The sequence below is a fragment of the Crocuta crocuta genome, unplaced genomic scaffold (assembly GCF_008692635.1).
Source record: "Crocuta crocuta isolate KB4526 unplaced genomic scaffold, BGI_CrCroc_1.0 scaffold3, whole genome shotgun sequence".
In the NCBI taxonomy this organism is placed as follows: domain Eukaryota; kingdom Metazoa; phylum Chordata; class Mammalia; order Carnivora; family Hyaenidae; genus Crocuta; species Crocuta crocuta.
The window spans coordinates 13,518,227-13,541,575 of record NW_027529934.1 but is presented as its reverse complement, the minus strand read 5'-3'; the positions used below and the strand labels follow the sequence as shown (position 1 = coordinate 13,541,575).

Below are 23,349 nucleotides of genomic sequence, written 5' to 3'. Positions count from 1 at the left end.
TCAAAGCCTAGACTGTGCTAAGCAGTCATTGTTTTAATATGCTTGTAGGAGCTAAGGTCTCTCCTCAGTGTGTTCTAGGAATATCTTCAGTGTGCAGTGCATTTATAGGCACCCAATACATAGTTAGCCCATAACAAATCACAGGGAAAGAAGCTTCATTCAAGCAACATCTATTTTGTTAACTAGATAAAGTAGAAAGCTATTGAATTAGCTGTCTTGAAGTAATAAATTCCAAACAGTAAAGTTGTTATTAGTTTTAGTACCTGCTTTATCTCAAACTGCTAATGAGTAGAAAATCCTGGTTTCACAGAAAAGCAGCTTTTCTCTGCCCTATGTGCTAAAGTGATAATATAATAAAATTAAAAAGGCATTTGTCTCCTTTAAGTATTGGCTTTCTACTAATTTTTTAAAAGTCATAACCACATTATTTTGCCTTTCAGGTGTATATATATATCAAATAGAAACCTAAACCTCTAAACCTCTAAAACTATTTTTCTCTGCCAATGCTGAAGCAATTTATTGTGCTCTGCTTTTAAAGTCCAGTAGGGGGAGAACTAGTGTGTGTGTGTAAAGTACCTTGCCACTTACAAAATGCTTATACATGCTGACTCGTTTGTTTCTTATAATAATTTTCCATGTGGATAATTACTACCTTCCATTATAGATGATACCCTGTCCTCTGTCTTATAGGCCAGTGTTTCTAAAGAGTGATATTCAAAATTATTTACGTATACAACATGTTTATTTAATTAACCATGTATTTATTTTAACACATTTTAGAAAAATATGATTTAATAAATATTTATAAGTATATATATATATATAAAACCTCAAAATCATGATTTTACTGATACTATTGCTTAGCATAAGGACTTAGCTAACTGGATAAATAATGTCTCAGTGATAATGTGGTTATGACAAAAATAATAAAATGATACACAAATGAATGAAGTATGAGAAACATACTTACATACCAGAGTGGAGGTAGAGACATGTTTACATGCTCCTTGATACAGTGGAGAAATTGGTTTTAAAGGAGTTTAACCAACTTCTAGCCAGAAGTCCATTAACAACTGCTTATGTGCACATTAGGTGTGATGCCACTTTTTACTGAAATATTTGTAATTTCTTTGTAAATCAGCCAAACCAGGTTCTGCTTCAGGCCTTTACGAAACATCCTCATATTACTTGCTTTGTGTATTTTGCAGAGTTTATCCAAACCTGTCTTTGATAACCTTTTAGTCTCTGCAGCCAATATTTTTCATCTAGTCTAAATTGCAAAGTCATCAAAATACCCCTTCTTTTAAAATAAGTGTCCATTTAGAGTTTAACTGGATTCTATTTCAGAATGACATAAAGATAATCTTAAGGCAGAAAGCCTTTTAGAATTAAAATGGATTTCTATTTTGAGGACCAATACTCCATAATCTCATAATTGAAGGGAATTTTCTCTCCCATACAGAGGTAACTCCCAAATGGTGCTTTGTTCTCGTATTCTCTCTCTCTCTCTCTCTCTCTCTCTCTCTCTCAGGCATACTGAAGAGAAAAAATTTGTTTTCTATTTCTAGCATTGTAGAGAAAGCACTATAGGCCAATATAAATGATAATATCCAATGCCAGTTTTCTAAACATCAATATGATAACATCCAAGTTCTGTAGTACTCTGTAGTTTCCAAAAAACTTTCACATACACTATATGACTCAATCCCTACAACTCCCCATGAGATAGGTACCAGGGTGGATAGTGATGGTGATGGTGGTAACATCTAATCAGTGATATTAAGAAAAGAGTCTTAAAGAGAAAAGAATATTAAATGGCAGGGTAGTTACTTAAGACCAGAATTCTTATCACTCTAATATATCAGTATGGGAAAAGAGCACTTTATCTGGCTAACCTAACTGGATTGAAATGTCCCTTAAGCTAATCCAATATCTTTTGTCTTGATCCTGTATTCTTTAAGAAACTGCTCTAAAATACAGATTTCTGAATGGGCCTAACCCATTAAGAAGTCCACGCTCTCTAAAAATCATCATCATGGTTTTTTCTTTCTCTACATGATTAACGTGAAAATTAAGGGCTCAGCATTCTGGTATATAAATGGGTACCTTGTGAGTTTGTTCGTCTCTGGGTTAAACAGCCATTTCGTCAGCTGAGCAGCCAGCCATCAAGTCATACCCTTTCTCTTATTCTGTCATCATTGTAATTTCATTGGTAATTGGATCACTAGACTGATGGACAATTTGGGCCTTCTTTTCTTGGATGCGATGCATAGGAATTTCTCTTCAGAAGAGCGTATTCAACAAGGAGATATTCTCATTCCTCCCCGCCAGCCCTGTCATTAATAAAATATTACCTAGAACTGAGAGCATTTATTAGATCACAATTTTGTCCTCCAAGAAGAACTCCCTTTGCAAAACCTAACTAGTGGACAAGCTGTTTAGGGAGATGCTAATAAGTGTTTCTGATGCAGGTTCAGTCACCTGTGGACTCTGCCACAATGTCCCCAGTGGAGAGGACAGCAGCCTGGGTTCTGAACAATGGCCAATATGAAGAGGATGTGGAAGAAACTGAGCAAAATCAAGATGAATCCAAGCATGCTGAGAAGGTAGAACCCACTCGTCTTTACTGACTTAGTGCCCCCACACCAAGAGGCCACCAGAGAGGTTGTCTAGCCGAGAACTTGAGCTCTTCACTCCCAACAGTGTCAACTCCACGTCTCGTGTTAGCCGTAATATCAATACCTGTAAGACAGTTCAGTAGTGTCCGTGTGTGAAAATATGCAACAAACGTCCATCAGCCTACCTTTTCTTTTTATGTAGGTTAACTTAATTCGGAAAACATTCTGTTGTTCATTTCTTATCACTGTAGGTGAATATTTAGTGTTTCTATAATCCTGTTGCTAGTCTTCAACCACGGGCAAAATTGCCCTTGGACTAGACTTCCTTTCCATGTCTTGTTAATGATTTTGTCTTTTTTTTTCTTTTTGCCTTTTCTGGATAAAGAAGTGCCAGCTCTATATTGATTTTTAAACAGACATTATCTATTATTTCTGTTTTGTTTTGAAGAAAAGTTGACATGAAAAAAAGGATTATAAGAACCTTGACGCCATGTGTGGCATTCTCTAATTAACAACCACACAACCAGTTACTTATCAGCATGATCTTAAAATCCTAAAATCACCCACAGAATCCTATAATATGCTTATTGATGCAGTCTACCTTTTTAAACTGTCATAAAAACTGTCATCTGTGACCTCTGGATTAATGAATATAGTTTAGGATCATGAGGTTGAGTAAGCAGAAGCTCACTGCCTGATTATCAATTAAACTGGACATTATGTGAAAACAGATTGCATTTTACCAAGCACCATAGAGATTCATTATGAGTTACTAATGAATTTAAGCAGACCATCTACGAGAGATCCTGTGCTTCTCACCTCACCTGAAAGTGTGATGTTCAAGCTTTAGTGAGAATTTATTACGTACAGCTTTAGTTTCTATAAACTTATATAAAGCTTTAGTGAGAAAACAGACAAACATGCTCATCAGGCTGGATCAAACTGAGCAGATGAACCACATCATGAAAATGGGCCAAGAGTCAGTATTCATCAGCCCCGGAGAGTACGTAGGCCTTTTGCTTAGTGCTTGTGACCTGAATAGTTTACACTCTTGCAGTCGGGGAGAAAGCAGCAATAGCTTACTTTGCTATTTCAGATTCTACTTAATGATTTAGTAGCGTAACATTATAGAAATGTTGCCTGCTCCCTGAAGGGCTGATTCTGGGAGAGTGAAGCCATGACAGCCTGATGAGCCAGAGTGTGTCGGAGGTCCTGGGGTGCAGGTGATGGTCCAGAAACCTCTCCTCGGGTAGACACCTGGCTTTTGGCTTATTTTAAGTGATTCGTCAGGTTTCTACTTACTGAGTCTTTTTTTCTCCTGCCCCCATTTGATATAGATTGGATGTGGCTTGTAGTAACTGATAGTTTAAGGTGGAAAGAGATGCACAAATATATAGATCTGAGATGCCAAGTGAGGATGAAACGTGTGACGTTAGGGGAAGGGAGGAGAGAGCTCCTTTATCAGCTATGCCTTTCAGTCATCTGAAAGCATGTTCGCGGCCCGCAGAATGGCAGCCCAGACACCAGTGTTAACTGCAGCCTTCCCCTCTGTGTCCCTGGCGCCTCTCCCCCACGCCAGTACGAGCAGGAAATCACGAAGCTGAAGGAGCGGCTGCGCGTGTCCAGCCGGCGGCTGGAGGAGTACGAGCGCCGCTTGCTGGTGCAGGAGCAGCAGATGCAGAAGCTGCTGCTGGAGTACAAGGCGCGGCTGGAGGACAGCGAGGAGCGCCTGCGCCGGCAGCAGGAGGAGAAGGACAGCCAGATGAAGAGCATCATCAGCAGGTGAGGCGGTCACCATCGGGGTTGGGGGCCGCTTAGGGGCACAGGCAGACGGGAAGCCCACCAAAAGGATCCTGGAGCAGCGGCAGCGAGAGCCACTCGCACTCTCCCTACCCTCCATGGTGCTTGGGGCGAATGTGATGAATGACTGTGTCTCTTCAAGTTTTCTAACCGCGAGGCCTTAGTACACTTCCTTTGAAGACAGTAGTAGTCTGTTTTTCTTTCATCATAACAACTAGGAAAAAATGGAAACATAGTGACTCACTTGAAGGGACTTAGGATTCCGATTTGAGCCCAAGAGTGACTTAGTTTTTCACGAGTCCAGAGATGTGGGAAGGGAGTGTCTCTGGATATCTTTGGGGCCAGAGAACTAAGGAAGAGTGCCAAAGATGTGCAGGGACACGGAGGGAGGGGTCGGCTCTACCAAACACGTGGCACCTACCGCTGGCCAGGCACTCTTCTTCTTCTTTTTTTTAAACATTTTTAATATTTTTAATGTTTATTTTGGAGAGAGAAATAGAGAGAGACCACAAGCAGGGGAGAGACGGAGAGAGAAAGGAAGCTGCAGAATCCAAAGCAGGCTCCAGGCTCTGAGCTGTCAGCACAGAGCCCAACGCGGGGCCCAAATTCCTAAACCGTGAGATCATGACCTGAACTGAAGTCAGACCTTAACTGACTGAGCCACCCAAGTGTCCCATTTTTTTTTTATAAAACTTTTTAGTGTTTATCTTGAGAGAGAGAGAGAGACAGAGCACAAACGGGGAAGGGGCAGAGAGAGAGGGCAACACAGAATCCAAAGTTGGCTCCAGGCTCTGAGCTGTCAGGCACTTAACCAACTGAGCCACCCAGGCGCCCCCAGGCACTCTTCTTAAGCACTTTACAAATAATAATTGGTTTAATCAGTTAATAAAAATGTATTGAATGCCAACCCCTGAGGCAGGTATTATTCTTATTTTACAAACAAAGAAACAGGCATGGAGCAATTTCATGGAGTTGAGCGGCAGTGGGCTAAGATGTGAGTGGCTCCGAGAGAGAAAGTTGGCCTCCTGAGCATCGCTCACTCTGAGAAACTGCAGAGCAGGGAAAGAAGGGACAGCTGCACAAGGGAACCTGAGACGAAGAGAGGGTTGTTAGGTTTTTGTTGGTTGGTTTGATAGTTTGCAACGAAATAATCTGTGCTGAAGGAAGGATCTGGCAGAGGAGAGGGAAGAAATGATGATAGTGTTCTAGGGGAGATGAAAATTTACAGATCTGGTCACAGGGCGAGAAGTCAGCCTTGGATGTCTTCTTCCAAGGGCAGGAGAGAAGAAAGCAAGCATGATAACAGACCTCTCACTGGGAAGGAGGGAAAACCTGGACTCTGCGGAGTGTGGGTTTCTTGTGCCCTACATTAGCTGGCCTCTCTAACGCCCATGTCTCCCTGCTGCACATTCTAGGCTCATGGCCGTGGAAGAGGAACTGAAGAAGGACCACGCTGAGATGCAAGCCGTTATTGATGCAAAGCAAAAAATAATTGATGCACAGGTAAGCAGGCCTTGAATCTAGTACAAAGCACTTGTTTGTAGTAACTGTTAAATTTCCCTACTTCCGACCTTGTGGAAATGCCAAGGCACTTACTGGAAAATGGGTTATTGGAAAGGTCTCCGGATTACCTTCTGAAGATTAAAAGAGTTTGTGTATTACTTTTCCTTTCTTTTACTGGTGACAAGTGTGTTGACCCGGCAAAGTATTAGCGTGCTTAGTACAGTTGCTTGACAGATCTCAATCTAGTGCATGATGGGCTCTACTCCTTTCCTTGTGGAAAGGAGGGCATTCTCCGAGGGGGTAACTGTGAAAAGCACACTGCATGTGTCTGGCTTGTGACCTCCACTGACCATTGCTTGGCTGTGATGTTCACGGTCTTGTTAGTCACGTCCACTGTGCCATCGACCTCTGGCCCCACGTACTAGTGGAACTGTAGGGGAAAGGCAGGGGCGTGGAAGGCACCTTTCCTTGCTGCTCTTTCAGTCCAGGGTTTGGCAGTGATGCTTGGAATTTGCTTGGCTGCCCTTCTTTGTTGGCTGTGCTTAGAGAGCCTCTTGGTCCTGATGAAATCAGAACACTGTAGCGTGCGCCTGTGACAGTAATGGCGTGACGACTGCCAAGAGCAGCTCCCAGGGGCACACGAGTGATCAGGGCAAACTCCGGGAGGCAGGACACATTGCGGATTTCATTTCATTCTATCAATGCGAAATATGGTTGTGTTTCTTGGGAGTCAAACAGACAACAAAAGACAGGTGCAGTTCTGATCTTGATGGTCTAGCCACGGAGGGTGTCCCCTCCCTGAAGACAGCCAGCCCTCACAGGCTTGCATTTTTCACCCTTAACGACCTCATCCTGTCCCTAAGCAATGAAATAAAAGTGGGAGCAAGGACTTCACGTTCTATTCTCTTCTCTGCAGAGCAGCCAGGGGGCATCTCTGTGAGAGCCCCGGGGATTCTGAGGCCTGCACTTAAGGCCCCCTGTCTAGCTTCCTGACAGGATTAATGTGGCATGGGGTTTATTTTTCGAAGGAGCTGAGGGTGAGGCTGAAAGCAGAGGCCTCCAGTCACGCTCCCCAGACACACCCGGCCTGTGGGCCTTGCCACTCTTTTTTTTTTTTTTTTTTTAATGTTTTATTTATTTTTGAGAGAGAGATAGAGACTGTGTGAACAGGGGAGGGTCAGAGAGAGAGGGAGATCCAGAATCTGAAGCATGGGCCTTGCCACTCTTGCCAGCGGAGTTCCTGGAATATTTTGGACTCCAGTTCCTGGATATTTGGACCTCATAAAAATCAGAAGAAAGGTCTGCTATAATTATCTGGCTTGGTTCTGTTTTTTGTTTTTTTTTTTTTTAAACCTTTCTAGGTGTCCCTAAAGTGGGTATGGGAAGGGTCCTTGAGACCAGGCCACTTTGCCATACATAGTATACAGATTCGTCCCAGAGCCTTCAGAGAAACAGCCTGGATACAGAAGGCAATTTAGTCCAGCGAACTACTGTTAATAAGTTTTCAGTTTGGGATTTTCAGCATGACAAAATGATCTAGGAAGAGTTCTATTAATAACCACACCAGGAGAAAGTTTCGTTCTGATGAGATAAAACAGATCATTTTCATAATTCCAGCTGGTCTAGAACTGTGTCAGACTTAAGCAGAGGAAGCTTGGGTGTGTCATGGTCACGGCTCCGTGCACAAAGATTCCTACCCACTCCTGTCCCCTGCATTGAGGACAAGATGACTGGGTGTAAAGCAGGAGTCCTAGGCATGGACAGTGAAAACAAAGAAGAGAATAGGGTCTATCAGGCCTCAAAAGCTCTGGAAAGTAAGGACCTTCTCTAAGTTAACCAGGAGGGTTCAGGAACGGGGGAAGTGTGATCCTTAGGGTATCAGTCACTGCCGACTTGTGGACTGCCTAACCCAGATATTTGGGCTTCATACCTCAAGGCAGTGGTTTTTCAAATGCTTTGATTCCATGGACTATTTTGGTCGAACCGGAGGGACCTTCCATAGATCAGTTCCCAGCTGCTCATACTGACCCCCACTGACAAGGACCATTTTCAGTCCAGGGACTAAGTCACCCTGAGGGTGGCTAAATATAGCTAATTACCTTTCAAACATAGGCATTGCTGTATAATAAGCTTTCTACTAGGGGCCCACCAGCGATCCCTGAAGAATACTTGGAGAATCCACTAGACCACATTTTGAAAACCAGTGTACCACGTATAGCACAAGTCATAAACACTAAAGCTAATTAAAAAAAAAAAAGCATAACCGCCAATTCCAGCTGTTGTCTTACTGACACAATCTTATTGTAGCAAAAGACGTTGAACCTCTTTTGGCATCCTTTGTGATGAGTGACTTCTTCTATCGGATCCTTTCCTTACATCTTCAGTGTTTGATGGGGCAGAGCAGCCCTCTGGCATCATTTATCGAGCACACACATGTTTGGGGAGAAAGCTTCCCAGTGAGGTAGCCCACACTCTTATGTCCCTGGCATCTTCTTTCCTGCCAACTGGTGGTGGAAAATACTTCTGAAATGCATACGGTTGCTTTCCTTCTATTAGAGCTGAGCCCAGCATTTTCTGAAGCGCTACAGGCCTGGGGGCCAGTGAACCGGTTTTCCCCTGTGTCCACAGTCCTGCGCCCCTACAGGCAAGGCTCGTCCCTGAGTTCAGTCTCCTAGAGTTTATGCTGTGAGGCCCAGCCTGGCCCAGGCCCTTCCTAGCTGGCACCGCACGAGGATGTGCATCCCACTGGGGAGGACAGAGTCACCTCTGGGCCCCATAGCACGGCCGTGGGGATCCTGGTGATGGAACTAAGGGGACCGTTTCCTAAACATCACACTGGGGACTGTGCCACCTTCACCCCTACCCCCAGGATCTCTCCATGTGGCTTAGATGGACAACAGAGAAGGGCTCCCCACTCTGAGAAGCGAGCAGCTGCCTCGTTACTGTTGCAAAGTGATATCTCCGCTGTGTTAAATTACAGGTCATAAATGGAGATGAGATTATTCAAACAGGCAAGTAAACCCGGTCCCCGGTCCGTGCTCTAGCCGAGCAGCCCCGGCCCTGGCCCGGCACACCCGCTTCCTACGCATTCCAGCTCCTGCACTCCCCGCACTGGAGATCCTTCCCAGCAGGCTCGGACTAGACTGCTCTGCCTTGCGAGCCAGGCGGAATCGAAACGTCAGAGCATCTTTGCCAACTGAACTTGACTTTCAAAAGTCCCTACTTGATCATTTTCCTTTTTTTATTTTAAGAAGTTGGCAGTGGGGGGGAATACAAAAGGGAGTTTGTCCACTTGGAAACTTTTAGCTGTTCAGCAGGGCGTTGCTTGGCTTCAGCTGTTACTCTTGTAGGGAATAAATAATTGCAGTCCTTCTTAACCTTTTTGACCCTTTAAGATCAAATAACTTTTTATAAATTAAAAAAAAAACATATTTTGGGGTAAACCTGAAGAATCCTACATTCCTTTGTAGTAGGGGTCTTATAATTTATCCTAATACTAAAATTTCTTTTTTAATCATTTCAAGATATTATTGACCAGTTATTCTGTTCAGAGATGATTCTTAACCATCGGAGGGAAACATCGTATTTGACCCCGACTTTTTATTTCCTGGTAACCACTGGCCGGTCCTTACCTACTGCCTTTTTTTTTTTTAAGTAGACTCCATGCTGGGCATGGAGCCCAACACAGGGCTTGAACTCATAACCCTGAGTTCAAGACCTAAGCTGAGATCAAGACAGACACTCAACCAACTGAGCCACCCAGGTGCCCCCACTGATTTTTTAAAGATCTGTACTTGTTATCTCAGAAACTCCATTGATTATGGGGTTTTTTAATTACTATTTTTTAAGCCCCACAGATCTTTCTTTCTTTGAGTTTTGCCTACCCTGAAAATGAGTTGCCCTCCCAAAATAAAAAGAATCTTATACCAGGTGAATGCTGACCTAATAATGCTGATTTTGTGTGTCTTACCACCTGAGATCTCCATCAGGGGAAAGGAGGACATTTTTTTTAATGATAATAACAAGGTTTTTAATTTTGCATGTTTTTTAAACCACTTAGCCCTGCCGCCCCACCCCTAAAGCAGATTAAAGGGGGGGCGTTACTTGATGCCTTTGTCCCTTATGCCTTTGCCACAGCTCCCACAGGATGCCCCCACCTCCCACCCCCGGCCCTGGTGGCTGCTGCCTGAGTGCAGGGAGAGGCGTCCACCCTCAGCCCTCCCATCCTCCCTGCACCGAGCCAAGCCCCTGCACCGAGCCAAGCCGTGACCGTGACCATGACCAGCCTTACCATGCTGCCCCAGGGTAGATTCTAACACTCCCAGGATAGGAAAGCTCCTTTTGGCTTCGGGGGTGGTTTCTCACATGTTTTTTCTTTTTAATATCATGGACATAGGTGAAGACCACCCTTCTCAGCTTTAAGCCCTTTTCTGGAAAATGACAATTTCATGTTGGAAATGTTCTGGAATGATTTCCCTGCTTGCTGAAACTAAGATAAGGGTTTCTCTCCTAATCTTTGTGAGACTGATAATATGTTGATGGGGTGATTTTTTTTTTCCTTAAATATAAATAAGCCTACTTTCCCTTAGATTGCCATATTTTGAGGGCGTTTTGGCCCTTTTTCCCCTCTTGGCTTTTTTTTTTTTTTTTATGTATACTTATTCAACAACTTTGGTTCCAAAATATTGGTTCTAAGGCATTTTTTAAAGCAATCTCCTTATTGGGAAGCTTTCCTGGAGTAACTCTGAGCTGGAATGAGTCTAGGAGCTTGTGTTCTCTGTTTGTTTTCATGTGTTATGTTTCTGGCATCCCCCTTTGGCCACGTCTCCCTTCCCATATCCAAGACCCCTCGGTCTGAGCTTCTGGCTGCTTTTTCCCCTCTTGCTATTGCATCCTCACTTTGTTGGTGACTATAAACTGCCACCATGTATCATTTTAATTTTGAGCACAGTGTGAATTCTTTCCAAATGTGACTGGCGTGCCCTCTCGGGGGTGAGCTCCACAGAGCACATGCACTTCTCCTCTGTGAAATGAAACCTCTGGTGCTTCTTTCTTTGCCACCTAATTTCCTTGTCTTAATTTTGACCCAGAGCACTGAATACCGTAAGGCAGCTTGACACCCCTGTTGCACCATCTGTAGTAACACCTGGTGTCTTTTTCACATCGTCCTGATGTCCCAAGGGATTATTAATAACCAGTCATGCTGTGCTGAAAGGAAAAAAAGAGAGAGAGTGAAAATAAACACAGACCCATTGGGCTCAGGGAAGTTGAACCTGAGTAGTGTGCAGAAAGAGGCAGAGACGTTCCATTTGTCCGGGAAGCATCATGCATACTGCTGTTTGATAGAAAGCACTAGAACAGTCGTTCAGTGGGATGTCACGCCGTGGTGTCCTGCGTGTGGCCTGAATAAAACCCCGATTGGTGTGTTGCAGGAAAAACGGATCGTGTCCCTGGATTCAGCCAACACCAGACTGATGAGCGCGCTGACGCAGGTGAAGGAGCGATACAGCATGCAGGTCCGCAATGGCATCTCCCCCACCAACCCCACCAAGCTTTCCATCACGGAGAATGGTGAATTCAAAAACAGCAGCTGCTGACGGCCTTTGTGGGAGGAGACAGAAGGAACTCTNAACTTCCTTCTGGGCCATGTACAGAAAATACCACTGTAATATACCAAAAGGAAGTTAATAATGTAGATTACCTTTTTAATTATTACTATTTTTATTATTGTTTTCCTCTCGTTGAAAGCACTGCATTTTGTTAGAGGAGGAAAAGTAGGGACGATGTGTGAGTGAGAAATGAGCCCAGTAGGTAGAGACCAAGTGTCTATCTGATAGACCTAGGATGTGGTCAGAATGAATTTTTCAGGGATTCACCTGCCAGTCCCCAAACCCCACTCTGGCCCCTTGTCCCGTAGGAGAACATGCAACTACCAGGAACCACACAACCGTTTGTCCCACTGGCCAACCCAAGACCGGGCCCAAGTGGACAGCTGTCTGGGAAGACAGATCAGAGCTGTTGCATCAAAACTGGACTTGAAGAGTGATTTCTGTTGAACTCCTGTTGATGTTTATTTCCTTCTGTCGAGAGCAGATGGGAATTTTCCATTTTAGATAGGGGGCTTTTTTTAACCCCAGTTGTAATAAAGGGTGTTCTTTTTTCCTCTTTAGAGTTTACAGAACTATAAATATTCGTGTCTCTGCATACCATCTTCATCTTCACACACCCACTGCCCTTTCCTCCCCGTGGGGGGAGCCGTCATCACCAACAGGGTTTACTCTCCCCCAGAGAGGATGTTCAGATATGCTGTCCCTAAGCCATCCAAAAGAAACACCCTTTCTTCCACACAGAAAAGGGCTAATCGTACCATAGCAGGAATCTCTCTTTCCTATTAAGAAAACCACAACAACTTTTCTCTTTGTAACTTAACACTTTTTGTTTGGGATAAAGATTTTATCCATTGTACTCGTGAATATCTGGGCAGGGTAAGTTTATCTCAGTCCTTAGCTTTTATATTGCTTCTTCTAATTCCCTCACCGAAATTTGGGAAGGAAATCCAGACCCAAAGCATGGCTGTCTCACACAAGTCATGGTGACTCTTATACAGTAAGAAAACGAAAAGCGCAAGGACCGCACGCCCCAATTGTTATCCCCGTGCTCTTCGTAGATGTGGCAATAATGACTCTGTCGCACCGATTTGTCACCTTTGTCTTCCTTGTAGAACAGAAACCGTCGTGGAAGCTCATTTACTTCCCTTTTTTTCCCAGAGGTGTGAAATGTCATCTTGAATGCAAACTTGATTATCAGAAGTATGGAATGTGACGTGTTAAAACAGACATTATATACACAAATATATATACACATATGTACATATAACTGCACAAATAGGAAAAGTTCATGCCTTCTCTGCTGTCAGATATAATGTAAAAGGGTTTTTGAATCTCTTTAAGCAAGATCTAAGCAGTTCTTTATACTGAGAAAGCAACAGCATTTCCCAAATAAGTTAATGGTGTTTATTTTAAATTATAAACTGTAAGGAAATTTTAAAAGAAAAAAAAAGGAAAAGGAGAGAGGAAGATTAAAACAAAACCAAACAAAAAAAAGGACGTGAGGGAGCCATATGCATGGAGTGAGTGTTCCTACCTAACAGAATATTATAAGGAAACAAGAGAACATCTATCGTGTCCTCTTGGGTGATGCCCAGACTTGACATGTGTGAACAGCCTCCCCTTCACGGCGCCCCAGGCTCGCCTTGGGACCTCTTGAGCACGGCCCCTTCCCAGGAGGGTCTTTGTGTCGGAGCTCGCATCTCAGCAGCCTCACCATGGCCCCAACCCACAGCCTTTTAAAACATTTCCTTCCATAATCATCCCATTTCTGCTGGTCAGAGATGGAAGACAGGCTACTCATGTGCTTATCTGATCTGTGGTCTTCATGCCCTCGAGTTTTGGCACTTGGTTATTTTCTTGACCCCTGGTAGTTATTTTACATAGTCTTACCTCTTCTCTCTAAGCCTAGGGCACACTGTGGTCAAAATCACTTATTTTCATAGGAAAAAAAAATCTTAGTAATTCTGAAGCTGTACCTTTGTTGGCAAGAGGGATGTAAACATCGGTGTCCCTGTTCCTGGTTCTTCTCCGCGCCAGCTGCGTTCCATCCTTCCTTTAGGAGAGCCTTCGGCCGTGCTGCAGAAAGCCTGGTGAAAGAATTGTCAGTTCCAGTGGCCTTAAGTATATAACTTGGGTGATGTCTTGCATTGAAGTTTAGAAGCTCTCAAGTGGTGGTTACAGCTTACAGAGGGCCGATGAGCCCACCCGTACTACAGGGTTGGGGAAGACACAGAAAAACCAAATGTGCTTTTGATGGTGTGTGTTTCTTGTTGGCATTGTGGGAGCTCCTCAGAGGGCTTGCCTGCTTCGGAAGATTAAATACCCAAAATGTTTGGAAAAATTATGCAGCCCTCTGTTACCAGGTTATCGTGAATGAAGAGAAAAAGAGTAAAAAAAGAAAGTCGGAAGTAAGCCAGCAGTTCAGATCTGTTACCAGATGTTAAATTTTAGATTATCCTTTGAGCCTATTCCTATCAAGATATTCTTTCTGAGTATTTCCTCTGAGAAGCTGCAACCTGTGGCACTTATCCTGAAAGATCTTCCACGTATGAAAGACTGCAGGAGACAGCTGGTCATTTTTACAGAGGCAGTGCTTAATTTGCTTTTCTTTAGCCCAAATAACTACCTCCCTCTGTTCTGCTGGGAGGAGAGAGTGGTCGGTCAAGAGCAAGTGGATTAAGACAGCGGTGTCTTTCGCTCCGCCTTCCACCCCCACGTCACCACGTGGCACGGTGCAGCCTGGACCATGGTTGAGTGGAATTTGGAGTTGAGGTGATGAGCTTGCAAAGCAAGCTGACAGCCGGACTTGGCCATTAACAAGGACAATGCGGGTAGGATTTAGGAATTAAGGAAAGAGCTGTCCTACTCCCTTTTTATATCACTGGGGCAACAGGCTTCCTGGACCGAAGCAGCAGACTTACATTGCCTTCCATCAAGTCATCATATTCCCCGAGTCTCTGCAATATAAACCCTGACCCAGGAGATGACGTCTAGGTAACTGCAGCAAACACTGGAACGCTCGCTGTGTTCCAGGTGCTGTCACCACAGTTACTGTTGGAGTGTAGGGTGGCCTGTTGGTGAGGAAGGTGTGGTAAAATGAGCTTACCGGGCTGCTGTAGTAGCCTTTGTTGTTCTCAGTACTGAGTTGGGCAGAAGTGGCTTTCTCTGGTCAGCTTCCACCTTTCCCTGGATGTGTTCCTTTCTCTGACTGCTGCGTGACCTTGAGAATTAGCTGGACTTTAGAAGTAAAGCTTTCCAGATCTTAGTCGGCCTCAGCCTGTGTTTATGTATCTGTGGTTCTTTCAGCCCCTGGCTCTCACTCTGTCCTCAGAGGTACCCTGGGTTGGGAGTTCTTTGAAAGTCCCAGAGCAAGACCGTGGCCATCAAATGAGTTTGCACTAGTATTTGCTTTGCTTTCCACCTAGGTTAAGTTCTAGTTAATGTCCAGTTTGGAGTTCCTGAGAGAGCTGGTCATGGGACTGAACTTGGGGAAGGAACCGTCTTTAGGATTGCCTGAGTCCCACGTGAACTTGAGCCCAGGCTGGACACCAGACCAGCCTTGTCACTGGGCCTGGCCTAGCAGCTCCCGCACCCATGCCACAGCTTCAGTGCGTTGTCAGCTGCACCCGTGGGGGCCACCTCCTCCTTCAGAGTGTGGAGCCAGAGGGACTTTCTTCTCCGTTCCCCTTCCCCTTCCCAAGTCCAGTGTGAGATCCCCAACTTGTCCCAGCAGCAAAGAGTTGCCTTCCCACCTGAGGGCCAAGATTTGGGATACTTTGTTTCTATCAATGTGTCAATTGAAAGACCCTCTTTTACTAGTCTTTTAAAAGCAAGATGTGTTGGGGTGTTGAATTTTTAAATAGAATCTCCTTCCATATTTGAGTGTTGCTAGTTTTAGAAGCATTCTCTTGTTGTCATGACCCAATTATGAACGCTCTGGAGTCTAGTAAGGACAAAAGCGATGAAATTTGCATGAGATAGAATAAATATCTTATGAAGAGTGAAAGAGCATGAGGAAGACACATGATACAAAAGGAGACTAATGCATGGCAGCCTTTCGGTAGCCCAAAGGTGCAAGGAAACAGAACTGACGTCCTTTGCCTGATCTTAAAATTACATAGATAAATGGAGAGGCAGTTTCTGTAGACCACACACACGCACCCCCGCCCCCCCCCACACACACACAAAACACACAATTCCTAGGGCTTCCATTTTCTGAATGTTAATCGCTTACAGACCAATGGTTCTCAGAATTTCTTGAGCTTTTTAGATTTTCTGCTCTCATTTGCTAGATGTTATAACTGTGGTTCGTTCCTCTTTAAAGTGCACCGTATGTGTTACGTGTAACTTGAAATTGATCTGGTTTGATGTGGTCTCAAGAATCCTAGATATCACCATTCCTACCATGGAGAGGGATAGAAAGAAAGTTGAATGGCACTGATCTGAGAGTAGGACCCAGAGAGAAGTAGCTTTGGTTTGTAATCAGTTAATCTTCAGGTATTTGAGTAACCAACCCAGCAAGACTTGGCAAATACGGTGAGTCACCCCAGGAAGGCAAAGTGGTAGTTTCGCCCGTATCTCAGCATGCATCTTAAATTTCTGATTCGTTTCCTATTTTTCCTTCAAATGCTCTCATATTTCACTAGGAAATGTTTTAGCTTGGGACCTAAAACCAGACTTATCTGTTGTTTCCACAGAAGCTGTGTTTTAGGGGCCTCCATCATCTGTGGGAGGGAGTACAAAGGTTTATGTATAAATATCTTATTTAGGTCATTTCTAAACTCCCAAGGGAAAAATCTGAATTCTCAGTTCACCAAGAGGTTAAATGCTAATTGACTCCATGACCACCATCCTGCAGAAAAATTTTCTGAGATAAATAGTGGAGGTTAAATTTTGACTGGTGCTTAGATATTTCATAGTCACATTAAAATTAAGCAGACAGCACAGCACACTAACCGGAATCACACCTGTGAGGAGTTTTACCTTCTAAATTTGATTTTGTTCTTCATCTCCAGGGCCTTAATAAGAATGTGTTAATGCACATGACTATTTTACAATGATAGCTCTAAATAATTTATTTTTTATTTCAAGAAAGAGAAATACACCTTAGAAAAACAAAACCCAAGATTTTATTTTACTTTTAAAGCCATATTTTTGTGCTGGTAGCACTATTATTCCATACGTGAGATCCATACCTGCATTTCATTACCTGGGTTTGTTCTAAAGAAGATTTATTTTTGTTCTGTGAATAATTTTTGATGGTTCTTGTACATGTACAGATATAGATACGTTTGAGGTCTTTTATTGCTATTCCTACAAAGAATACAAATAAACTTTAACTTTAAACATTTCAGACTAAAGTTGCTACTGTATCTGACATATTACCACCTTAGTGCCAGCATGTTTCTGGATGCTGAACACCTGGCAAAAAACCAGAAAGAACACGCGTGCAGGAACATTCTTCTGAAGTTCTGTCTGTACTTTGGGAACAGTGTGGTGGAGAACTTCCCACTGGATGGAGGAGGGCAAATACACCATTAATGTGCCCTGAGAGAGCCCCTCAATCTGAACAACTTGAGGCCTCTGAACTAGCTCATGGCTGGTAAAGAAAGTGCCCTCCACTTCATTTGGAAGTGTGGCCTCCCTGAGCTTCTCAGCCACTACTGCCCTCTCTCTTCCCCAGGGAGATTAATGTGGTTTGTTTCAGGATGTGTTGTTTCGTTGGGGTTTTTTGTTCTTGTTTGCTAATTATCCTCAAGGTTACTGTTCGCAAATGCCTCCATCTTCTTCTGCTTACCCGTTTCCTTCTGTAAAGCCCAGGGAGGCCAGTGTTTTCCTCATAGGTGGTATTCTTTCGCGCTAGGAGGAGCTCTGTAGTTACCTCTTCGTGTATCAGGAATTACTTCTAAACGCCGGGAACAAATGTATATTCCGATCTACTAGCAGTATAGACTAAAAGTCACCCAGAATCCAGAGAAGATGGTGTGAGGAGGCTCCAGAGCAGCCGACATGGGCTATTTTTTGTTTACCTCAAAGCCAACCCATTTCAATCTGAATTGCTCGTGACCTAATGTAAGCTTTAAGACTTCTCGGATCTGAAACATCAAAAAGAGAGGAACTGCCATCACTATCTTGCGACCTCCTGGCCTAAGCTGCCCGCCTCTGTGCCCTTTACCACCAGCTGCACCCTTTCTTTTTCTTACCTACGCCCCCCACCCTCCACCAGCTGCCTGTCTTTGTGAAGGATCGCACCTACCCCCAACAGGAGAGTACAGAAACCAACTGTTCTAGGGCACCAGGACCACCGCCTCCAGCACCACCGCCCCCCGCCCAGGGGGTGGGGGGGCGGAAAGTCTGATGGCAAAGGGGGCTGAGACAAATGACTTAACAGTGCTGCTCAATCCTGTTTATCAGAATCGCTACTGAACTTTGAAATCAGAAAAGGTGCCTCCTGAGCTGCACCACCGACCAGGTAACTACATCTCTACGGATCGGGGTGGGGCTCTCTTCTCCAGTTCCCCAGGGGACAACTTCAGTTGCGGTTAACAACCACTAGTCCATACTGAGCTCCGAGCCCTGGGTGCATCTGTTACAATGTCTCTCTCTCCCTGTCCCTGGAATGGGGACAAGTTGGTTGCAGGTGTGTTTCCCTGCCTTCTGTTTGCAATTTAAAATGCAGCTAAAACTAACAATATATACTCTGCCTTCCCCCGCACACACATGGTCCCCACCATTTCCATCCTTTAAGTCTGTGAGGTAGAAATCGTCTCCATTAATAGGGAACAGATACATTCCAACAAAGGGGACCAGAAGATGGAATTCCCCGTTTTGACTCCAATTTTCCCATGATTGGCTTTACTTTCAAAGGAAGATGGTTTCCGGTTTGGTTCCCTCCCACACCCATAAAAAAAAGAGTCCTTGACTTTGGGAAACAGAATGCTCAGCACTGCAGTCTTACTGAGCTTCTACTAAAATAATGATCCGATGTCCAACTGCATCATTTGCACCTGTTCCTTTAATAGCGAAATGCACCGAGAGCTCTCTAGTTCCTCCCCAGAGGCCCCCGGCAGGCCGGTGCGCACGCATGCACGTATACATGCACACAAGTGTGCGCACACATACACACTGTTCTTTTTGAAATGAGTTTGTGAGGTTTTAGAATGAGTTGCTAGGTGCTATTCCTGTGGCCTGGGAGTAAATTGCAGTAAGCTACCAGGTAAATGCCAGTCTCTTTCCTTGTAACATTAGGACTGATTAGGTGACCTGGCAGGAACTCTCTGACTCTTGACATCTTAACGGTCATTCCCTGATATAACTGAAAAACGTGCCTCAGGCTTTTGTTGCAATATTTAGGAACACTTCTTCCTTTTCAGAATGTCCCATCTTATAATACTTCAAAGAACAGGACTGGGCGGCGAGGGGGGCCTGTAACAAATGTATATTCAAATGAACAATAATAATGTTGGTAATAATAGCTAATGTTTGTGTTTATTGAGCACTTACTATGTGCCAATTTGCTAAGCACTTTACATGGAAAATTTTACTTAATAATAATACCAACCATATGAATTAGGTTTTGTTGCCCTAATTCATGAGAAAACTGATATTCAGAAAGATCAAGTTACTTGTCCCAGGTCACACGACTAATAAGTAGAAGGCCACGACCCCAGTACGGGTCCTGCTGATTATGCTGTATTGATTTAAAAAAAAAAAAAAAAAAACTCAAGAAAAATGTTGCAGAGAGAAGAAAAAGATCTGGAAAAGCCTCAGCACAGGCACCAAGCTGTCCCCATGAGCCAGTGTGCCAGCAACGGGAGCAGCTGAGCTCACTTTCCCAAGCTTTTTCTCCAAGTATATTGGTTTTGACAGTATCACCTTGCACTGTCCAGGCATCTGACTGATCAAACTCAGAAGTGGTCTGAGGTCTCACCTCACTCAAAAATTGGTCTTTCATATCTTCTGGGTCCAGGAGAGCCGGGATGGTGAAATCTCCTTTCAGGATTCCAAAGACCTGCCCTGAAAAACAAGGTGCTGCCTGGTTTGGAGAAAATTTAGCCTGCTGCCGTTCGAAACTTTTAAGTTTCCAACAGTCAGGATCGCCCATTGGAAACCACAGCTGCTACGTGGCGTTTTAGGGTTTCGGGAAGGGAGAGGAGGCACACTGCTGGCCCACAGGACACTCAGCCACAATCAGGGCCGGCGGCCAGTGGCTGGAAGGACAGAGGCTCCGCTCCCACCTCCCGGCCGCTCGCAGGCCCTCCTCTCGAGACCCCTCTGTCTCTTCTGTACTTTCCTCCTTCCTGACAGCTGTGTTGGCAGCTGCTCGGCACCACGCCGGACACCCTCACCGGGCCCGCGCTGCCCCCAGAAAGCTCTCCCTAAGTAGGTTCTCTGAGCCTATACACAAGCTCAGCCGTGGGCCTCGAGCCACCGTCCTGTCGCGGGGCCCACACACAGCCTCACGACAGGACCGCTTCCCGTCTGCGTGGCATCCTACAGTTGAGGACGGGCCTCCGCACGCCGACCCCACGACATGGGCAGGGCGGTCTTCACCACGCCTCCCCCGCGAGGAGAAAGGAGCTCTGACGGAGGGCGTTTGCTCCCCGAGCTCTGCCGCCAGGCAGGGTGCTCGCCCCAGGCTCCCCGTCCTGATTCCTCTTAGGCCCGCGCCCTTCCCAACGCCGGAGGCCGTGTCACAAAAGGCCTCGGTGCCCGTGCTGAGGAGGGGCCGTCCGGACCAGAGGCAGTTACCTGACGCTGCTGCCGGAGTGTTTTCAGACTCCAGGTGTTCAGGTGAGCTCAGAGGTCGGGNAGCACGGCCAGGAGCAAGGTGGTCTGAGGTTGGCGACTGCCCCTGTGCCGGAAGGGGACAACCTCGGACCACTGCACACAGCCGCCGTGGAGACCAACCAGCGGGGGGAGCTCGGCCGGCCAGACCTGGACCTGCCCCCGCAGGCTCGCCCCCAGCCCGAGTTGTCACCATCTCTCCGAGAGCGGCCCTGCCAGCAGCAAACGTTTCCTCTCATACCCCAAGGGCCCGGTGCCCTCATGGTGTCTGCCGGCCTCACGCGGCCCCGCCGCTGGCAGTCAGGGACCCCCAACACCTCCATCAAGAGGCAGCACTCCAAACGCCAGGCATCCCGAAACCACGCGCCGCCTCCCCTCAGCAGCCTCCTCTCCGCTGTGAGGCTGCCCGTCTCGGCCCCCGTCTCCCGAGCCCCAGAGACCCCAGGCGGCCCCGCGGCTCCCTGACTCCCTCTCGTGCTCAGTCAGGGAAGCCCTGTCAGTGCCTTGCAGAGGTCTCCNCCCGCAAATACGGAACCACCATATTGTTGTCGTATATTATTGTAAAATATTTAAACAAAAGTAGCCCCTCCCCGGACCCAGGGGCAACCACAGTTAACAGTTTGCTATAGCATGTTCTTCACACCCTTGGATTTTTTCATTTGAATGCATAGATCTACCTTATTCTCTTTAAACGCTGCACAGCATCTCAGTGAATGTACCGGAACTTACCTAGGCCACCTGCTTTCAATGGACATTAGACGGCCTCCGATTTCTCCCTGTGATCCTCCTGCAATAAGAGCCTCGGTGCGGAGGACGCGCGTGTATGTGTGCACCTCGCACTACTCTCTCTCACTTCCCCAAAACAGGGGTTCTGTCTGAGAGGGTATGTCCACCTCAGAACACACATGCCACCCGCAAGGGCCGCTCCAGCCCACTTCCCCATCCGGTGTCTGGGATCGCTGATTTTCCCACATTCTCATCACCACCATCACCCCTTCCGATCTTTGCCCAGTGGGTAGGGGGAAAAATCGTTTTAAAAATGCATCTTGATTTTAGTTTGTATTTCTGTGACTCGGTGAGCAAAGCCGAGCACTTTTTAAAGACGTGTTTGCATTTATATTCCTCCAACTGGTGTCACCTGCAAGCAGCGTAAAACCAGTTCCCTTGCGCCCCTCCCCACGCCCCTGGCCCCACACACGTCCTGCCCTGGCCGCCTCCTCCCCGATGCCCTCTTCTCCCCCACACACACCCCCCAAAGCACTGCACGTTCCACGTTCCTCTGGCGAGACGAGTAACTTCGTAAAATCCAGAAACACAGAACGGGAGAAACACGCAGTCTCATCGCCTGACTGTAACCGCTGCTGACATTTTCACACGTTTCCATCCAGTGTTTTTTCCTAAGCACAGGTGGTGGCTTCCTTTCCGTGTGCTGGCGAGTGTGCTACGTGTACAATGCTGAGCCGAGCTTTGTTCCTTTAACGCCCCGACACAAGCACTGTCCCCTGTCATTACAGCCACCTTGCCCCTATCAACCGCAGCTCTGAGCATTTTGCGCACTTGCTGAAAACCTCCGATGCCTCCACCTGCTGCAAGGTCACGTCCTTCAGAACTTGTCCCTCTTCCTCTTCCCTCGTCACTCCCTCCCCAAATACATGACCTACACTGTGGTCACATCAGACCGCTTTCATCCCCAAACCACATGTTTTCTCATCTACTTGTCTTTGCTGTGCTGTTCCCTCTGCCAGGAAGAATGTTCTAGCATTTGCTGCCTGAAATCCTCCATGGACTTTTTGTCCAATTACCGCCACCTTTCCAGCAGAATGAATGGGTCACTGTCCCGCCACGGTGCTCAGTTTCCACTTCTGGTTCCGCACTTCCCAAACCGTGGTCTCTATTAGTCCCTGTTAGATTAAGCTCTTTTAAAACCAGGAAACAAGTCCTGCTCTTCTGGTATCCACAGCCTTGTTCAAAACCAGTCCTCTGGAAGGGACTGTTGAAGTCAGTCATCTACCAATGTGTAAATCACTATTCAAGGCCTGGGAAAGATACAAAGAGGCATAAGACGGCCCCTGCCCTGTGAGATTCCACAATCTCAATAATTCATAATCTGATCATTCATAATCATTTATAATTAGTAAACTGAGAATGAAGCCAGCCCTGTCTGTTGAGTAAGGACAGAGGCAGGAGATGACATGAATCCCTAAACACGTCACTAGTGAATTGAGACTAGACCGGTAGTAACTGCCATTTATTGTCTGCTAGATGCCAGGTGCTGAAAGACAGCTCACGACACGGGTATTTTTCTTGACTTTAACGATGAGAAAAAATGAAGTTCTGAGAAGTCACGAAACTTGCTTAAGGCCGCACTTTAAGTTCCAACCCTTGGCTATCAGACATCTACAGCCCAGATGGCCCGAGTCTCCCCTGGACGCCCCATCCTTAATTACTACCCAGTGAGGCTGACCTGGGAACGCAGGGCGGACGGAATGCAGCCCGGGAGGGAGACTGGCCGGCACACAACGCCCACCCCCACCTCCTCGTCCACGGCCACGGCCCGGCGGGGGACCTAGGGAGCTGTCTCCGCAGAGGAGGGGCGGGGCCTGGCTGGTGGGCGCCCCCAAACCGCAGCGACGCGGGCTCTTCCGCCCCCGGGGAGCTGCCTGGAGGCCGGGAGCCGCCGTCTGGGACCCGCCCGCGGGCAGCGGAGGCGCCGAGGGTGCAGCCGGGCACGGGGCGCGCTGCTGCCTCCCGCGGAGTCGCGGACCTGCCTTCGGTAACGGGGGCCCCCCGGGGACGTGTGCCCGGTGGCAGGGCCCGAGGCGGAGGCGGGAGCGGCCCCGGGCTCCGCCTGGAGGACCGACAGGGTCCCCGGAGGGCCAGCCGCGCTCGGCGGAGAGGCCCGGGTCGCGGGGCCAAGGTCGCGCGCTCTGCACAGTTACGGGCAGGGCCCCGGCCCCTTCCTCGCGGGGTAGGGAGTCCCCGGGGCCGCAGGCGGGGCGCAGGCGGGGCGCAGGCAGAGGGGCAGCCGTCCT

At 46.5% G+C, this 23,349-nt stretch overlaps 2 protein-coding genes across 7 annotated transcripts in view; one reads left to right on the top strand and one right to left on the bottom strand.

The window, feature by feature from the left end:
• RASAL2 (RAS protein activator like 2) overlaps positions 1 to 12,617 on the top strand; it is a 324,900-nt gene extending 312,283 nt beyond the window's left edge. For 3 of the 6 annotated variants that reach the window (XM_077763315.1, XM_077763312.1, XM_077763309.1), the window contains exons 15-18: positions 2,472 to 2,606; positions 4,198 to 4,400; positions 5,834 to 5,921; positions 11,354 to 11,544. In XM_077763315.1, coding sequence (XP_077619441.1) covers positions 2,472 to 2,606; positions 4,198 to 4,400; positions 5,834 to 5,921; positions 11,354 to 11,518 — 591 coding nt within the window. In that variant the 3' untranslated portion in view covers positions 11,519 to 11,544. Of the gene's footprint in view, positions 1 to 2,471; positions 2,607 to 4,197; positions 4,401 to 5,833; positions 5,922 to 8,901; positions 8,933 to 11,353; positions 11,545 to 11,838 lie in introns of those variants that run through there. The other 3 variants (XM_077763313.1, XM_077763311.1, XM_077763310.1) reach the window with 2 other exon arrangements.
• Positions 12,618 to 16,656: 4,039 nt separating this feature from the next.
• CLEC20A (C-type lectin domain containing 20A) overlaps positions 16,657 to 23,349 on the bottom strand; it is a 16,918-nt gene continuing 10,225 nt past the window's right edge. The window contains exons 6-9 of the mRNA XM_077763090.1: positions 22,941 to 23,244; positions 20,282 to 20,384; positions 19,461 to 19,546; positions 16,657 to 17,625 (exon numbers count right to left, since the gene is read on the bottom strand). Coding sequence (XP_077619216.1) covers positions 17,545 to 17,625; positions 19,461 to 19,546; positions 20,282 to 20,384; positions 22,941 to 23,244 — 574 coding nt within the window. The 3' untranslated portion in view covers positions 16,657 to 17,544. The remainder of the gene's footprint in view (positions 17,626 to 19,460; positions 19,547 to 20,281; positions 20,385 to 22,940; positions 23,245 to 23,349) is intronic.